The sequence below is a fragment of the Bubalus bubalis genome, chromosome 2 (assembly GCF_019923935.1).
Source record: "Bubalus bubalis isolate 160015118507 breed Murrah chromosome 2, NDDB_SH_1, whole genome shotgun sequence".
NCBI classification, from domain to species: domain Eukaryota; kingdom Metazoa; phylum Chordata; class Mammalia; order Artiodactyla; family Bovidae; genus Bubalus; species Bubalus bubalis.
Window position 1 is genome coordinate 171,759,219 of NC_059158.1, and position 13,549 is coordinate 171,772,767.

The 13,549-nt window shown below is 44.2% G+C and overlaps 2 protein-coding genes across 3 annotated transcripts in view; one reads left to right on the forward strand and one right to left on the reverse strand.

Moving 5' to 3' along the window:
* Positions 1-4,594, reverse strand: part of PDE6D (phosphodiesterase 6D) — a 59,433-nt gene extending 54,839 nt beyond the window's left edge. The window contains exon 1 of the mRNA XM_025278460.3: positions 4,349-4,594. Coding sequence (XP_025134245.1) covers positions 4,349-4,398 — 50 coding nt within the window. The 5' untranslated portion in view covers positions 4,399-4,594. The remainder of the gene's footprint in view (positions 1-4,348) is intronic.
* Positions 4,595-4,957: 363 nt separating this feature from the next.
* Positions 4,958-13,549, forward strand: part of COPS7B (COP9 signalosome subunit 7B) — a 28,682-nt gene continuing 20,090 nt past the window's right edge. Inside the window, exons 1-4 of one of the 2 annotated variants that reach the window (XM_025278458.3) lie at positions 4,958-5,108; positions 8,607-8,739; positions 9,663-10,198; positions 11,900-12,077. In XM_025278458.3, the coding sequence (XP_025134243.1) occupies positions 11,916-12,077 (162 nt within the window). In that variant the 5' untranslated portion in view covers positions 4,958-5,108; positions 8,607-8,739; positions 9,663-10,198; positions 11,900-11,915. The remainder of the gene's footprint in view (positions 5,109-8,606; positions 8,740-9,662; positions 10,199-11,899; positions 12,078-13,549) is intronic. The other variant, XM_006054696.4, reaches the window with a different exon arrangement.

Consider the following 13,549-nt stretch of genomic DNA (forward strand, 5'->3'; position numbering starts at 1 on the left):
GGAGCCTGGTGGGCTGCCGTCTATGGGGTCGCACAGAGTCGGACATGAATGAAGTGACTTAGCAGCAGCAGCAATCTTTATAAAAAATTAAATCACTGCTTCATACCTTATACCAAAACAAATTCCAGACAGATTAAAAATAATGAGATCATAAAAGCATAATTCTTTCTTCTGGCAGTGTGTCAGTTTCTTGATATTAACTTAATAAAAGTATAGATTTATGTTGAGGAAAAAATAATCTGATAGGCAGAACAGTGCATTACAGCCTACACTACAAAACTAGTATAAGGCTTTCTGTGACAAATCTATGTCACTGGCTGCAATTCAAAGTATTAATACCTATCTTCAAAAATTATGAACACGATAAATTTATTCAGTTTAAAAAGTTTCAAAATAATACTTATGATTCCATTTAATAAGAGGAAATACAATAAACATTAGCTACACTAAAGACTATATTAAAATATTAACAAAGGTCATATCTAGGTAGCTGGAGTCTGTAAAAGAAAAATTAAATACTATTTTAAAAAATGCATTGCTTTTTAAGATATCCCTTCTAAACAGACACAAAAATGGTTAGACTTCTGAAGGGTCTGTGACTCATTCATTTTTATGTCCTTTAAGTGCACAGTGCCCTGTTCAGAAATTGCCCAACAGACATTTATTGAATGAATAAAATAAAATTCACAAACAAAATCTCCATATTAGCTACTTAAATACTCACATTCAAAACCTTGCAGGAGAATCACATTTGTTCCCCAAGTCATATTTCATTCACAACTTTAGTTTCTAATGTGTATGAGCTAAAAGCAGGTGGTGTGGAAGTGATGTGAAAAAGAAATCTTGGAATTCCCTGGTGGTCCACTGGTTAAGGGCTCTGAGCTTCTACTGCAGGGTATATGGGTTTGATCCCTGGCTCGGGAACTGAGATTCCGCAAGCCTGAGCAGCCAAAAAAATTTTTTTAATATTTCATTTTTGAAAAAACTTATGACAAATATAAAGTTCATATTGGATTCTCTCAGACACAAAGACTATGCCTGATTTATGAAGTATGTTATTCATACTTATTGAATACCTATTATGAGCACATGGGCAAAGTTCTGTTTGTATAAACAGTACATGAATATTTATAAGGAACTTATATGACTTAAAACAAACACATACCTCTGTGACATATCAATCCTATTGTAAACTATACTAAATCACGCTATAAAACTATATTAAACCAATGCATACAGGAAAGGAATCGGAAGAACTAAATGGATCAGTGAAACAGAAATATTCAAAAAATACACCCAGGTCTTATGGAGACTTAGAACACGACAGCAGCAGCAGTACACGACAAAGATAGCTTTCAAAACAGTGGGGAAAGGATGGCCTAACTACTTAGTAAATGGTAGTGGACAACAGTCTATCCAAATAGCAGAGGAGGTTAGATTTCTACTCCATACCATATGTATAAATACATTTCAGGTGGATTAAAGAGCTAAACATTGAAAAGAGAAAAAACATAGGAGGATATTTATTAACAGTAAGATAAGGAAGGTCTTCTTAAACAAGACACAAAATTCAAAAGTCACATGAAAAATATTGATCAATTTAAAGTTATAGTATTAAACTTCTGTTCAACAAAAAAAAAGTAAAATGTCGAGAGAAAACATTGGCAATATGTAATGTACACAAAGGATTGATATTACAATAAAGAACATCTACAAAGCAATAAGAAAAATACGCAATTCAATAGTAAAATGGGCAAAAACAAAATCAACAAACAATCCATAGAAGAAAAAGAAATGGCCAAACAGAAGATTTTGTGACTTCTTCTAATAATAACAATGACAACGATAATAGCTAATACAATGTGCTTACAGGCATCAAGTGCTTGGCTAAATGCTTTAGATATCAACTCATTTAATGCTCACAATAACTCTAGGAGATAAGATACTATTTTTATCCTTTTTTAACTGCTGAGGAAATTGTAGCAGCAGTTAAAAGAAGCTCCTCAGGGACACACAACCTGAGCTGGAATTCCATTGCAGACAGTAAAGCTCTCAAGCCAGTATATCTCTTAACCACTATGCTGTTACCTCTCCAGCGATAGCAGTATCAGGGAAACAAAAGTTAACACAAGATGTCATCTACTGTTCAAACTGACAAAAAGAAAAAGACCAACACAGTCAATGTGGAAAATGAGTACTATCAACATTGTTGGCAGGAGAATAAAATGGTGATTTCTTTTTGTAGAAATGACTCTTCTTACAAAAAAAGATACTCAGAACAATTTATCCAATAAAAGGTGGATAAGGTAGTTTCTTATTAAAACATTAATTTTATTTTTCCCTGAAGGTAGTAACAAATCCTAGAACTCTTTCCTTTTCTCTCTTAATTCTCGGATATGAATAAAAGCTACCAGAGGATGATATTCTGTTGTCTCCATGCTAAATTTTCTCAGTGGCTGCTCCCCATGTGATTTAATCAGCCCTGGTCAAATTTTCCCTGAAAGCCTGTTTCGTTCTACTTTATATTCTTTTCCATATTTGTCCTTTGCCTCTTTCTCAAGAGCCAAAGTTTCTCTTGAACAACATTCAAGAACCAAGACTGAAGGTGAGAAGCTCAAACTTTCCCTTTTTGGCTTGTTCAAAGCCATTAAAAAGACCCTTTCTTATTTTCAGCAACATGTTAACTCCAATCAGATAAAAACATGGCTTCTGAAATCTCTCAATTCTTCATAGTCTTCAGTTTACCATTTACAGCATAAATGTAAAGTAACAATATAAATTACTTAAGGGAAAAATAAAATCCATGTCATAGCTTTTGTAACACTTCAGCCATTCCTATCTATAGGCACTATTAGGAAGAGAAACAGGGGAAGGTACATGAAGCTATTAATATATAAAAGAGGCTGTTAGGAAACTTCACTGCATAAAAGTACTGAAAGTTTATCATAAATGGCAGTAAGCTTAGGTGATACTGTCTTCCCTTAAAAAAAAAAAGCATAGCAGGTCAGTTCCCCTTTGAAAAACTTAATTTGTACCTTCAAAACTTCCTGTTAAACTTTTTTGCTGTTGGGTTCTAAAACTCCCAACTTGGTTTCTGATTATGACAAGGCAATGAAAATTTGCAGGGGTGAAATGGACACTGTGGAAATACACAGTCAGCTCAGAGAACAGTGCTTGAGTAAATCTCCGGGGGAGGAGCCCTACAGGGATGACTTAAGAGACGAACTGTTCTTAAAGTTCATTAAGAGACGAACTGAAGAATGTTCCATATTGTAAACATAGGATGTAAGAAGAGATTAAGGTCAGCAGGAAAATGTGAGATTGGAACGGACAAGATTGCACTTTTTCCATCTGCATCAAATGGTCACAGATGAACACTGCATTCAAACACAGTTTCACTAGGGTAAGGAGAGAAGGTAGTACCCGCAGCATCACAACAGGCCCGAGACAATGATTTCTACACCCTACTAAACCCTACCGTGTCCCCAACGTAATCAAATAATTGCTGGACAGTTCCAGCGTGTCTACGCCTTAACCACACAAACTCGTGCGAGCAGACACACCTTCGCCAGGAGTCCCAGTGCAAAACCAAAACGCCTCAAGGCATCTCACGCACACATCTAGGGTCCTCATTTCGCTGGAAAGACAACTGAGGAGCTGAGGGAGAAGCAGCGACCGTCCAACGCCTCCAAGGGTCAAGACAAGAGTTAAGGTGAGGTCCATCTCGGACTTCTCACTCCTAACCTTCCTCCGCTCCAGCCCTGGAAGGAGCCACAAGTGAGAAAGAGAAGTTGTGGAAACAAGAAGGGGAGTGGAGGGTGGGGTGGGGTTGGGGGGTGTGGAGTGGGATGAGAGAACCCCACTCGCATTGAGAGTTCAAAACCAGCATCTGTATTTGTCCCACACAAGGTCACTGGCTCCAAGTCACTTTACCCCTGCTGCCCGGTGGGCTTCCCGCCAGAGGCTGCTGGGCTTCGAGGCCAGCCCACCGAGCCCCGTCGACCCTTCCCTACGGGCCGCAGCCCCTTCCCTGCCTCCCTTCTCGGACTCAAGCGCGCCTCCCCGACTCCGGTTTCCGACGCCCGGAGTCTCTCCCAGCCCCATTCGGCGGCTCCTCTGCCTCTACCCACAGGGCTCCCATCAACGTCCCCTCCTTTCCTCCGGACGCCCCTTTCCCCGCCTCCCGCGCCGGGTCCCGCCGGGGGCCCCCGGACGCCGTTCCTGTCCTCCTTTCCCGCCACCCTCTCCCCGGGTGCCCACCTGGCGCGGCCCCCGCCCCCGGTCCGTCTCCTCAGCGAGCGGCCGCCTCCCGAGTCCTCCCGGCCCCGCCTCGCTCCCGGGCGGATACAGTTTGAAGCCCCTCAGGATCTCCATGGCACGCTCGTCCTTGGCTGACATGATGCGGCGGCCGCCGCCTGCGGCTCTCTCACACTGGCCTGGCGGAGCCTCGCAGACGGTGCCCAGGAACTGAGGACGGAGCCGCAGCCCGGCCTGAAGACCTCGGGCGAACAGCGGCAGCGGCAAGACCCAAACCGGCCTCTCCCTCCTCTCAGCTCCCGCTCCTTATCCCTTCTCCTTCCCTCTAGCCTCTGAGCGCCCGCCCTGAAGCCAATAGAAAGCCCGCCTCGGCGATTGGCACCTTGATCGGCCAATAGAAACACCCAGCGGCTTCGCAGAGGGACGAAGAGCGTCAATGGGAAGGCCCTCACGGGGAAGTCCCGTAGGACAAAATTTTCATTCGGCGTGGTTGCCTAGAGTTTGTCCCAGAGGAGAGTTTGCTTCAGATTTGCAGAGGCTCTCCTGCGGCTGAGTACAGCAGGGCTTTGAGATGACAGCAGGTTGCCCTGTGCGATGTGGTGGAGACTACACTTCCCAGCATTCCAGGGGGCGCCCGGGGAGACCACAGATCCCAGCACGCAACAGAAAGCCCAGGGACTACAAATCCCAACATTCTCCGCACTCAGTTCCTCTAACTTCGATTCCAGTGTGCCGCAAAGTGTGCGCAAATCCATAAATCTGCTTGTAGGCTTGGTGGTTTCTGAATCCCAGGGGTTGAAACCAGGCGGGAAGATCCTCTTCAGCCTCAAAAGATGACAGCCCACAGACAGGTAACTTCTATTTACACGGAACCCAGAAATCTCCTGCACATCATGGTAAGGCTGAAACAACAAACACAAACACTGATTAAATCATGAAAGAGAATGTAACAGAATGACTCCTTCAAGTCGTACTTGTTTGTTGGCCTGGGGAGCCGGTTAGGTATTTCGCAGGGATTTCTGGTGTGCTCCTGCGGTGGACCAAGAGATGTAAAGGTTGTGTACTCAGACGGTCAATACAGTCAGAATTCAGAGGATTTGCTAATCCAACCTCTATTATTTTACGTATGAAGAAACTGAGGCCCAGAGAGGCAGAGAGATTGTCGGGGTCACAGAAAGTTGGGGCAGAGTTATAATTCAGCTCTAAGACTCCTGCAGTCTGGGCTTTTTGCACTACACTAGAGTAGTGATTATTTTTAGCAACATGGCTATGCGATCTTCCTCTCCTTGGTGAAGTTTTCCTATCAAGGTTGAAACACCCAGAGGATACTGTGGACAAAAAAAGTTGCCTGACATTTCAGTAAACAACAACAAATGTTGCCCACTGTCAAGCCATCAGCCACTGAAGCCACCGCTGAAGATGGGCCCAGAGGAGGATTCAGGATGGAGAAAAATAGGAACTTGCCCTAGATAATTAAGATGCATATCTAAGGAATGATGTCAATGAGCCCAGACAGTTGCATCTTCCCATGCATAGAAAACCACAGAAATCATCCATTTGAGTTGTCTGTTTCTTGTTAAATGGCAGTAATCTTTTGATGTTCAACTACAAGCTCTCTTTCAGCAAAAACTGCTATATATCCTGGCTCCTCCCTTACATTTTTGGAGCAGTTCCTCAGGGCTATATGAGGCTGTCTCCTGGGCTATAGTCCTCAGTAAGGTCCCTGTATAAAACATAACTTGCAAGTTTTAGGTTGTGCGTTTTTCTTCAGTGGATATTAGGTGAACATTTATTTGGTGACTTTCCTGCAAGTGAAGGAGTGCAGTGTTTGTTTATTCTCAGTCTAGGTAAGACTTGGTGTTTTGATTTGTTCTGTGTTCAAGGGCTTCCCTGGTAGCTCAGACAGTAAAGCTTTAATATGATTTCAGAAACTAGATAAATACTGTAATTTAAGCTAAAGTTTCTTTAGTGATCTTCTACTCTTTTTCTAGGCCTTCTTTCCTCTTCCTTTACTGCTTTTGCCCCTCTGGGCACCCACCCGATTTTTCCTTCCATGTGATTCAACAAACACCTTTTTCAGTTTCTGTTATTTGCCAGACTTTGTTGGTAGAAGGTGAAAGACATGGTCACTACCACCAGGAAGATAACCATGTAGTTAGGGAAATAAAGAGATTCCACTGAAATTGAAGATGAAATGGTAGGCATGGTACAAAAGAAAGGACATTAGAATGCTACAGAGGCCCCCATGGAAAGATACATTCAGTTGGCAAAACTTGATGGAGGAGGTGGCAGGGGTAGGATTTTTTTCTACGTTAAAATCTTTATCTGTAAATTGTTTTTGTTAATGAAATATAACACATACAGCAAGGGCACAATTTTTGCCTATGTATACACTTGTGTCATGAACCCCTAAATCCAGATAGAGAATGTTTGCAGCACCCCTTTGCCCCTTCCCAGTCATCCTTCCGTCCTGATAATCACTCTTCTGACTTCTATTACCATAGATCAGTTTTGCCTGTCCTTGAATTTCATTTATTTATTTCCTTATTTTTGGCTGATCTGGCTCTGTGTTGCTGCACGCTGGCTTTCTCTAGTTTAGGCGAGTGGGGGCTACTGGCTGGTTGCAGAGCCCTGGCTTCTTATCGTGGTGGTTTCTCTTGTTGCAGAGCATGGGTTCTAGGGCTGGCAGGCTCAGTAGTTGTGGTGCACGGGCCCTATTTCTCCACGGCTTGTGGGATCTTAGTTCCCAGACCAAGGACTGAACTTATGTCTTCTGCATTGGAGGGTGGATTCTTAACCACTGGACTACCAGGGAAGTCCCTTGAATTCCTATGTAATCATACACTATGTACAGTATAAGTCTGGCTTTTTTTGTTCAGTATTTTTGTGAGATTCATCTATGCTATATGTAGCAGTAGCTAAGTTTTTTATTTTTACTTTTTAGTTGCTAAGTAGTATTCCATTGTAGGTATGTAGCACTGTTTATCTTCTCTACTGTTCATGGACATTTAGGTTTTCATTTACCAATTTTTGGCTTTTATTAACAAAGCTGCAGTGAACATTCTTAAACGGTTCTTTTTGTGGACTCGTGCACTTATTTCTAGGAGAGAAGTTTCTGGCTTGTCTGGAGGGTGTGTGATCAGCAATAGTAGATATTGCCAGTTTTCCAAAATATTTTTACCAATTTTCACCTTAAACAGCAACATAAGAGAGTTCTGGCTGACTCTTATTCTTGGCAATAGAGAGTGGTGTCAGTTTTTAAAAATCCTAGCCATTTTGACTAAAAGTGGTATCCCATTATATTTTTGTTTACACTGTCTTTGGTGTTGAATCCTTGTCATATGCTTGTTGACTGTTTGCTATCCTCTTTTGTGAAGTGTTTGTTCAAGTCTTTTGCCCACTTTTTTAATTGGGCTGATTATCTTCTTGTTGATTTGTAGTTCTTTATATGGTCTAGATACAGAGTTCCTTGTCTGATACACACTTTACATATATCTTTTCCAAGTCTGTGTCTTGTCCCTTTAGTCTTGTACTGGTGTCTTTTGAGAAAGGGCAATTCTTAATTTTAATGAAGGGTCATAGTTCAGTGTTTCCTTTTCACGATTAGTACTTTTTTAATTGTTTAACTCTTTGCCTACATAGTTGGTGGAATTTTAGCAGACAAATATGAGGGAAGAGCACTGCACAAAGGAAGAGAGAGCAAGTCTGAGCCTAGACCCTGATGTCAGAGGCAAGATCTGAGTCCTGTTGTGTTGGGACGGCATGGAGTTTGAGCTCTGATGGGGGGAGGGCAGTGAGACAAAGCTGGATGGGGTAGGGGAGGTATCCTGAGCCTTCAAATATAAACATTATTCTGGAGGAAGCAGAGACACACCCAGAATATTTATGAACTTAAACAAGACTTATTAGTCCTCTTTCCAACACAAATTTGTCCCTTTTCCTCCTCAGCCCTGTTCACTTACCACCACCTCCAGACAGCTCTGGCCTCCCCAGCCAGAATCCTGGGTGATATCTTTCGTCTCTATCCCTACATTCAGCTGGTTGCCAGGATAGATTCTATGGTCTAAACGTCTCCAACAAGGACCTTTCTATTTCAAGCTCAACTGCTGCCACCTTTGTTCAAGATCTCACAATCTCTTAACTGGAATCCATCAGTCACCTCAAGGGTTTCCCAGCCTCTAGTTTTCTCCATATCCAGTCCATTCCTATAGCAGCTAGTGTCCAAAATGGCAATTATTCAGACCTCTCCACAGCTTAAAAACCTTCAGTAGCTCCCCAGTGCCTCTAAGATAAAAGAAACTCTTTTACATGGCTTGTCCTCTTTCTGATTTGCTTGCTCATTCTTCCAGGCTCAACTCAAGCCTCATTTCCTCTAGAAGGCTGCCTTGTCAGGAGGGCCTTGGCTGTACTTCTGGGATACCTGTGGCACCATCTGTCCTGGCCAGACAGGCCTGTCTCCCCCAGAACCATGAACTCTCCCAGGTAGGAACTTTGCTGTATTTAGGTTTTGATGGGTATAGTGTCTTGCATGTGGTTTCCAAGAACACAAGATGACCTGATGCCAGCTCTGCAGCCCCCATCTCTCACCCTGGGCTCCAGTCACTCTGGGTTTCTTTTTTGCATCAGTATATGCTACATAGTGCAGACCTCTTTTCTTCTCAGCTCTTGCCCATAAGATGCCCACTTTCTCTTCCCCAGTGCATTCTCTTCTGTGCTTCCAAAGTGGTGTCATCTCTCTCTCTCATAGCACTTAACAGATTGAAGCTTTTTGAGGGCAAGAACTTTATCTTTATAGAACCTTCTAGAACATCAGATCAGATCAGTCACTCAGTCGTGTCCGACTCTTCGCGACCCCATGAATCACAGCACGCCAGGCCTCCCTGTCCATCACCAACTCCCGGAATTCACTCAGACTCATGTCCATCGAGTCAGTGATGCCATCCAGCCATCTCATCCTCTGTCGTCCCCTTCTCCTCTTGCCCCCAATCCCTCCCAGCATCAGAGTCTTTTCCAATGAGTTAACTCTTCGCATGAGGTGGCCAAAGTACTGGAGTTTCAGCTTTAGCATCATTCCTTCCAAAGAAATCCCAGGGCTGATCTAATAGGCACTAAAGAAATTTTCAAAATGAATGTGTTGGTGCTCCACGCCTTTGCCGCTGTCTGATTTCTGCACTTGAATTCACGAAAGGGAAATAGGGTTTTTTTTTCCCCCTTCTCATTTTCAAGACCTTACTCTGGTGTACACGTTAAAGGAGCCAGCCTAGGTGTTCAGTTGCATGGCATTCCTAGCCATCTTCTAGGGGCGTTGGTAAATACCAGATGCAACACCACAAATATCATTTTGGTCACAGAATCATGGTTGGTTCAACCCATCTTTTACTTATTTTTAAACATTTTCTTAATAGAGGCGAAGAACATGGTCTTTGGCTTCAGAGAGCCTGGGTTTCAAAGCAGACTTCGACACACTGGCCTTTGGATCTGAAAAAATGGGAATAATGTTACAGGCCTGAAGTTGTTTTAAGAATTCGACCAGACGGTGTACAGCATTCGGCGCAAAGATGCTCTGTACCCCATGGGTAGCCACAGTTCTGCAGGGAGAATGGATTTAGGGCTCAAAGCTGCTGATGGCAATGGTTTGGGCCCCCAGTCCTGCCTAGGCTGCATTCCTCTCCTCAGGACCCCCACCCCAGCCTGCTCGGACCCCCTTTCTCTGGTGGAGGCCTCACTGGAGCTCCGAGGCTGCGAACGCGACAGAGGAACCGAGTGTGGGCGGAACTCGAGTGCAGCGGCGGGAGGCTTCCGGGGGAGCCGCAAGGGCAACGGGTCGGCGGAGGCAGAAAAGCGTCGGACGCCGGGCCGATCATGGACGCTTGACAACCTGCGGGCAGGCGCCGGGAGGCCAAGCCAGCGACCGAGAGGACAGAGAGGCGGCCGAGGACAGGTAGGGGCCGGCGACAGGGTGGGGCCCGGCGCGCCAGTCGCGGCTGGGCAGTCAGGCCTAGCGCCAGCCGTGGGAAAAGCTCGCGGCTACACCGCCCCGCCCCCGCCCCGGAGCGCGCCCCTCCGCTCCTTACCCTGCACCCGCGGCCCTGCGCGCTACACGCCGACCGCCCGAAAGCCCACCTCAGCCCGCAACCCTCAGCGTCCGCACCGTGCTTGCTCTCGCTTCCCCACCCGCAAAGGCTGCGACTTTGCCCCTCTGCGGTCCATGAAAATAGCGCCCCCCGCAGGACGGGAATTCTCCCTTGAGTTCCTAGCCGCCTCCTTGGGCCCTCCCACTCCAGAGGAAAGCGGTTATCAGCGCCTCCTTATTATCTCTTTGCCCCCACGGGGTTTGCTTTTTAGGCCGAGATTTTTTTTTGAGGGACCGAAGTTGTGTCCATGTTTTTACACCTTCTCCATCCCCTATCTTTTAGTGTCCTCACACATCTCCACTTGGAAGGGAGGTTTTTGTTTTTTCCTCTCCGAACACATCACCTTCCCCCGACATCTCCCTCATACCCTCTCCTCTTCTCCCTCCAGTTTCCCCTTCCCTTAGCAACCTTTATTCCTTTTATTTAGCACTTCATTTTTTTCTGTTTCCAACAAGACCTTCTTAAGTAACCCTGGTGAAACGACATACTTGTTCCTGTAATACTATGAAAGGACTGCAGCTCTTGGTGCCTGCCTCCAAAGGAAAACTTAGTTTCTCTTGCACCAAGCTATCCTTTTTCGGTTTGTTCTCTTCTTCCCTCTACTACTCCTTCATTTTGTCACACTGCCCAGGATATATCATTCTTAGAGAAGTAATCTTTTCTTATGTAGGATTCCTGTAGAGTAGATATACAGTGTGTGTATGTTCACATACACTCAGCTTGTAGTCAGTAGATTTTACAATCGAGGAACCCTCCTGTCCTAATGTCTTCAGGATGGCTATACTGTATCTTCATTGTTTCCTCAAATCTTTTTATTGTTTTCTGGAGGTTTTCTACAAATTCTGAAGTCGTATTTTGTGAAATGTCACATACCAGTAGGAGGCCAAATAAAGGGATTTTCCACATGGACTTAAAGAGCATGTGTGCATGTATTTTCTTAGTTTGAATATGTTGCTCTTTATCTTTCAAGATGATCCTCCTCTCCCCTTTTCTATTCAGTCAGTGATTTTGTTAATTAAATGCATCGTCTTTCTTGTCTGCCTTTTATTTTTCCTTATCTGTATCTGGTTATAGGTGGGATTCTAATGACACAATGGAAGCTATAACTGATTGGCTTTTGCTTACATCTGATGTCTCTGTGTTTTGACAAGATTCTCTGCTTCTTAACCAGAGTCTAAAAATGAAGTGAATATAAGACAGCTACTGAGATACTCCTGTGTGTTTCTTCAGGTCCTGGTTAGGTTTAAGGGCTTCGAAGGTGCTGCCTTTGGGGAAGGGTCAGATGGAATAAAATGGCTATTATTAAATGTTTCAAACCTCAGAATAAGGACCAAATCCCTGTAACTCCAGGTTAGACCCTACCATGTCACAAAGTGAGATCTGGACTCAGGACCTGTTTTTTCTTTTTGAATACTGCAAAACTATTCTGATGTCTGATCCAGCATGAAATAAGCATAGATTTTGCAAAGGAGGAGGAAGAATGACTGAAACGCTTTTCTTTTGGACAGATCTCAAGGCCAGAGAATGGCAGGTGAACAGAAGCCCTCAAGTAACCTCCTGGAACAGTTTATCTTACTAGCCAAAGGTACCAGTGGTTCAGCCCTCACTGCTCTCATAAGCCAAGTTTTGGAGGCTCCTGGAGTATATGTCTTTGGAGAACTGCTGGAGCTGGCCAACGTGCAGGAGGTAAGGGCAGTTTTCAGACAATATCTTCTTTGTTTTAAACCTTCCCAAGATTCTCCAGGCTTCCAGGGATTATTGGTGCTGAAGCATTGTGGACCTGTAAGGTGCTATTTTTGAGCAAGGGATGGAAATTGGTAAGGTAGGGGAAGTGAGTGGGGATGAAATTCTGGGCTCCTTCTGGTCAGGATTTTCATCTGAATTTGGAGTAAATTGAGATTAGTAAGTAGTGTTAGTTGCTCAGTTGTGTCCGACTTTTTGTGACCCCGTGGACTGTAGCCTGCTAGGCTCCTCTGTCCATGGAATTCTCCAGGCAAGAATACTAGAGTGGGTTGCCATTCCCTTTGCCAAGGGATCTTCCTGACCCAGGGATCGAACCCAGGTCTCCTGCACTGCAGGCAGATTCTTTACTGTCTGAGTCACCAGGGAAGTGGTAGTAATTTGAAAGATAGGGGAAAAATCCAGTTGAACCTGATAAATTAGAAAAGTATAGTATCAGCATGAATGATGTTACTGATAGTTCCAGTCATTCTTAGGGACAAAAAGCCTCCGGTGTAAATATGGACATTGAAGATTGGTCAGGCACATACATAGCAGGAAGTATTTGTTATTGAGCATGAGATGGGCATGGATAAAGAATATTTTATTTCTGTGAAAAGGGCAGTTGAGTGCTAAAGATGTGTAAAAACAATATGACATGAAAAGCTGGGAAGTAGTCCTTTTTGCTTTGTTTGCTTGCTTGTTTGGTAGTGGTTATTAAAACCTTGGGTATCACCTTTGGTTGTTGTATCTTAAAAATGTGAATAACCAGGTGCAACAGAGCTGTAAAGGATCCCATACTTTTCCACCTCTGCTTTCCACCTAGGATATTTTCATATTTATTGATTGATGCTTTTATGTTGATTGATTTAAAAGTCTGGTGACATCTTTATTACATACTTTATTGTATTACATACTTTATTACACCCGGAGCTCTTGGAGTGGAAGGCTGGCTTCCTCTACACTGTCAGAGCTCTTTCCTGGTTGCCCAGGGTCACTCCTGCTCTGCTGAAGGCTGCCATGTGCAGGTCTGGGTGGTCCTTGTTCTTGAGGATCAGGTGCATGATGCCACTTAGAGTTGCCCGGGCTTTCTTGTCGATGGTGGTCCACGTAAGTGGGGTGACTGACTTTTGCTGGCCAGTTCTTCAGTTCATGACAGTAGGACACATGCCTTTGCCGTTGGCTGCTGGCTTCATGCTTATAGCCCTGCTGTGAGTCAGCCCATTGTAGCAAAAGGAGTTGGGTCTTCAGGTTACTGGACTTGCATTGTACATGTGCTCATTCCTCTTGATTAAGAAGCTCAAGCAGTTCCGCTGGATCATCCCGTGCAGATGTATGGGTGTGGCATCAGTTCCTGTCCCTGCAACAGTTGAAAACAGAAAGACCCACTTTTTTTTTAATTGTAAATTTTTATTTAACATCAGACTGGCTTGCTGGAC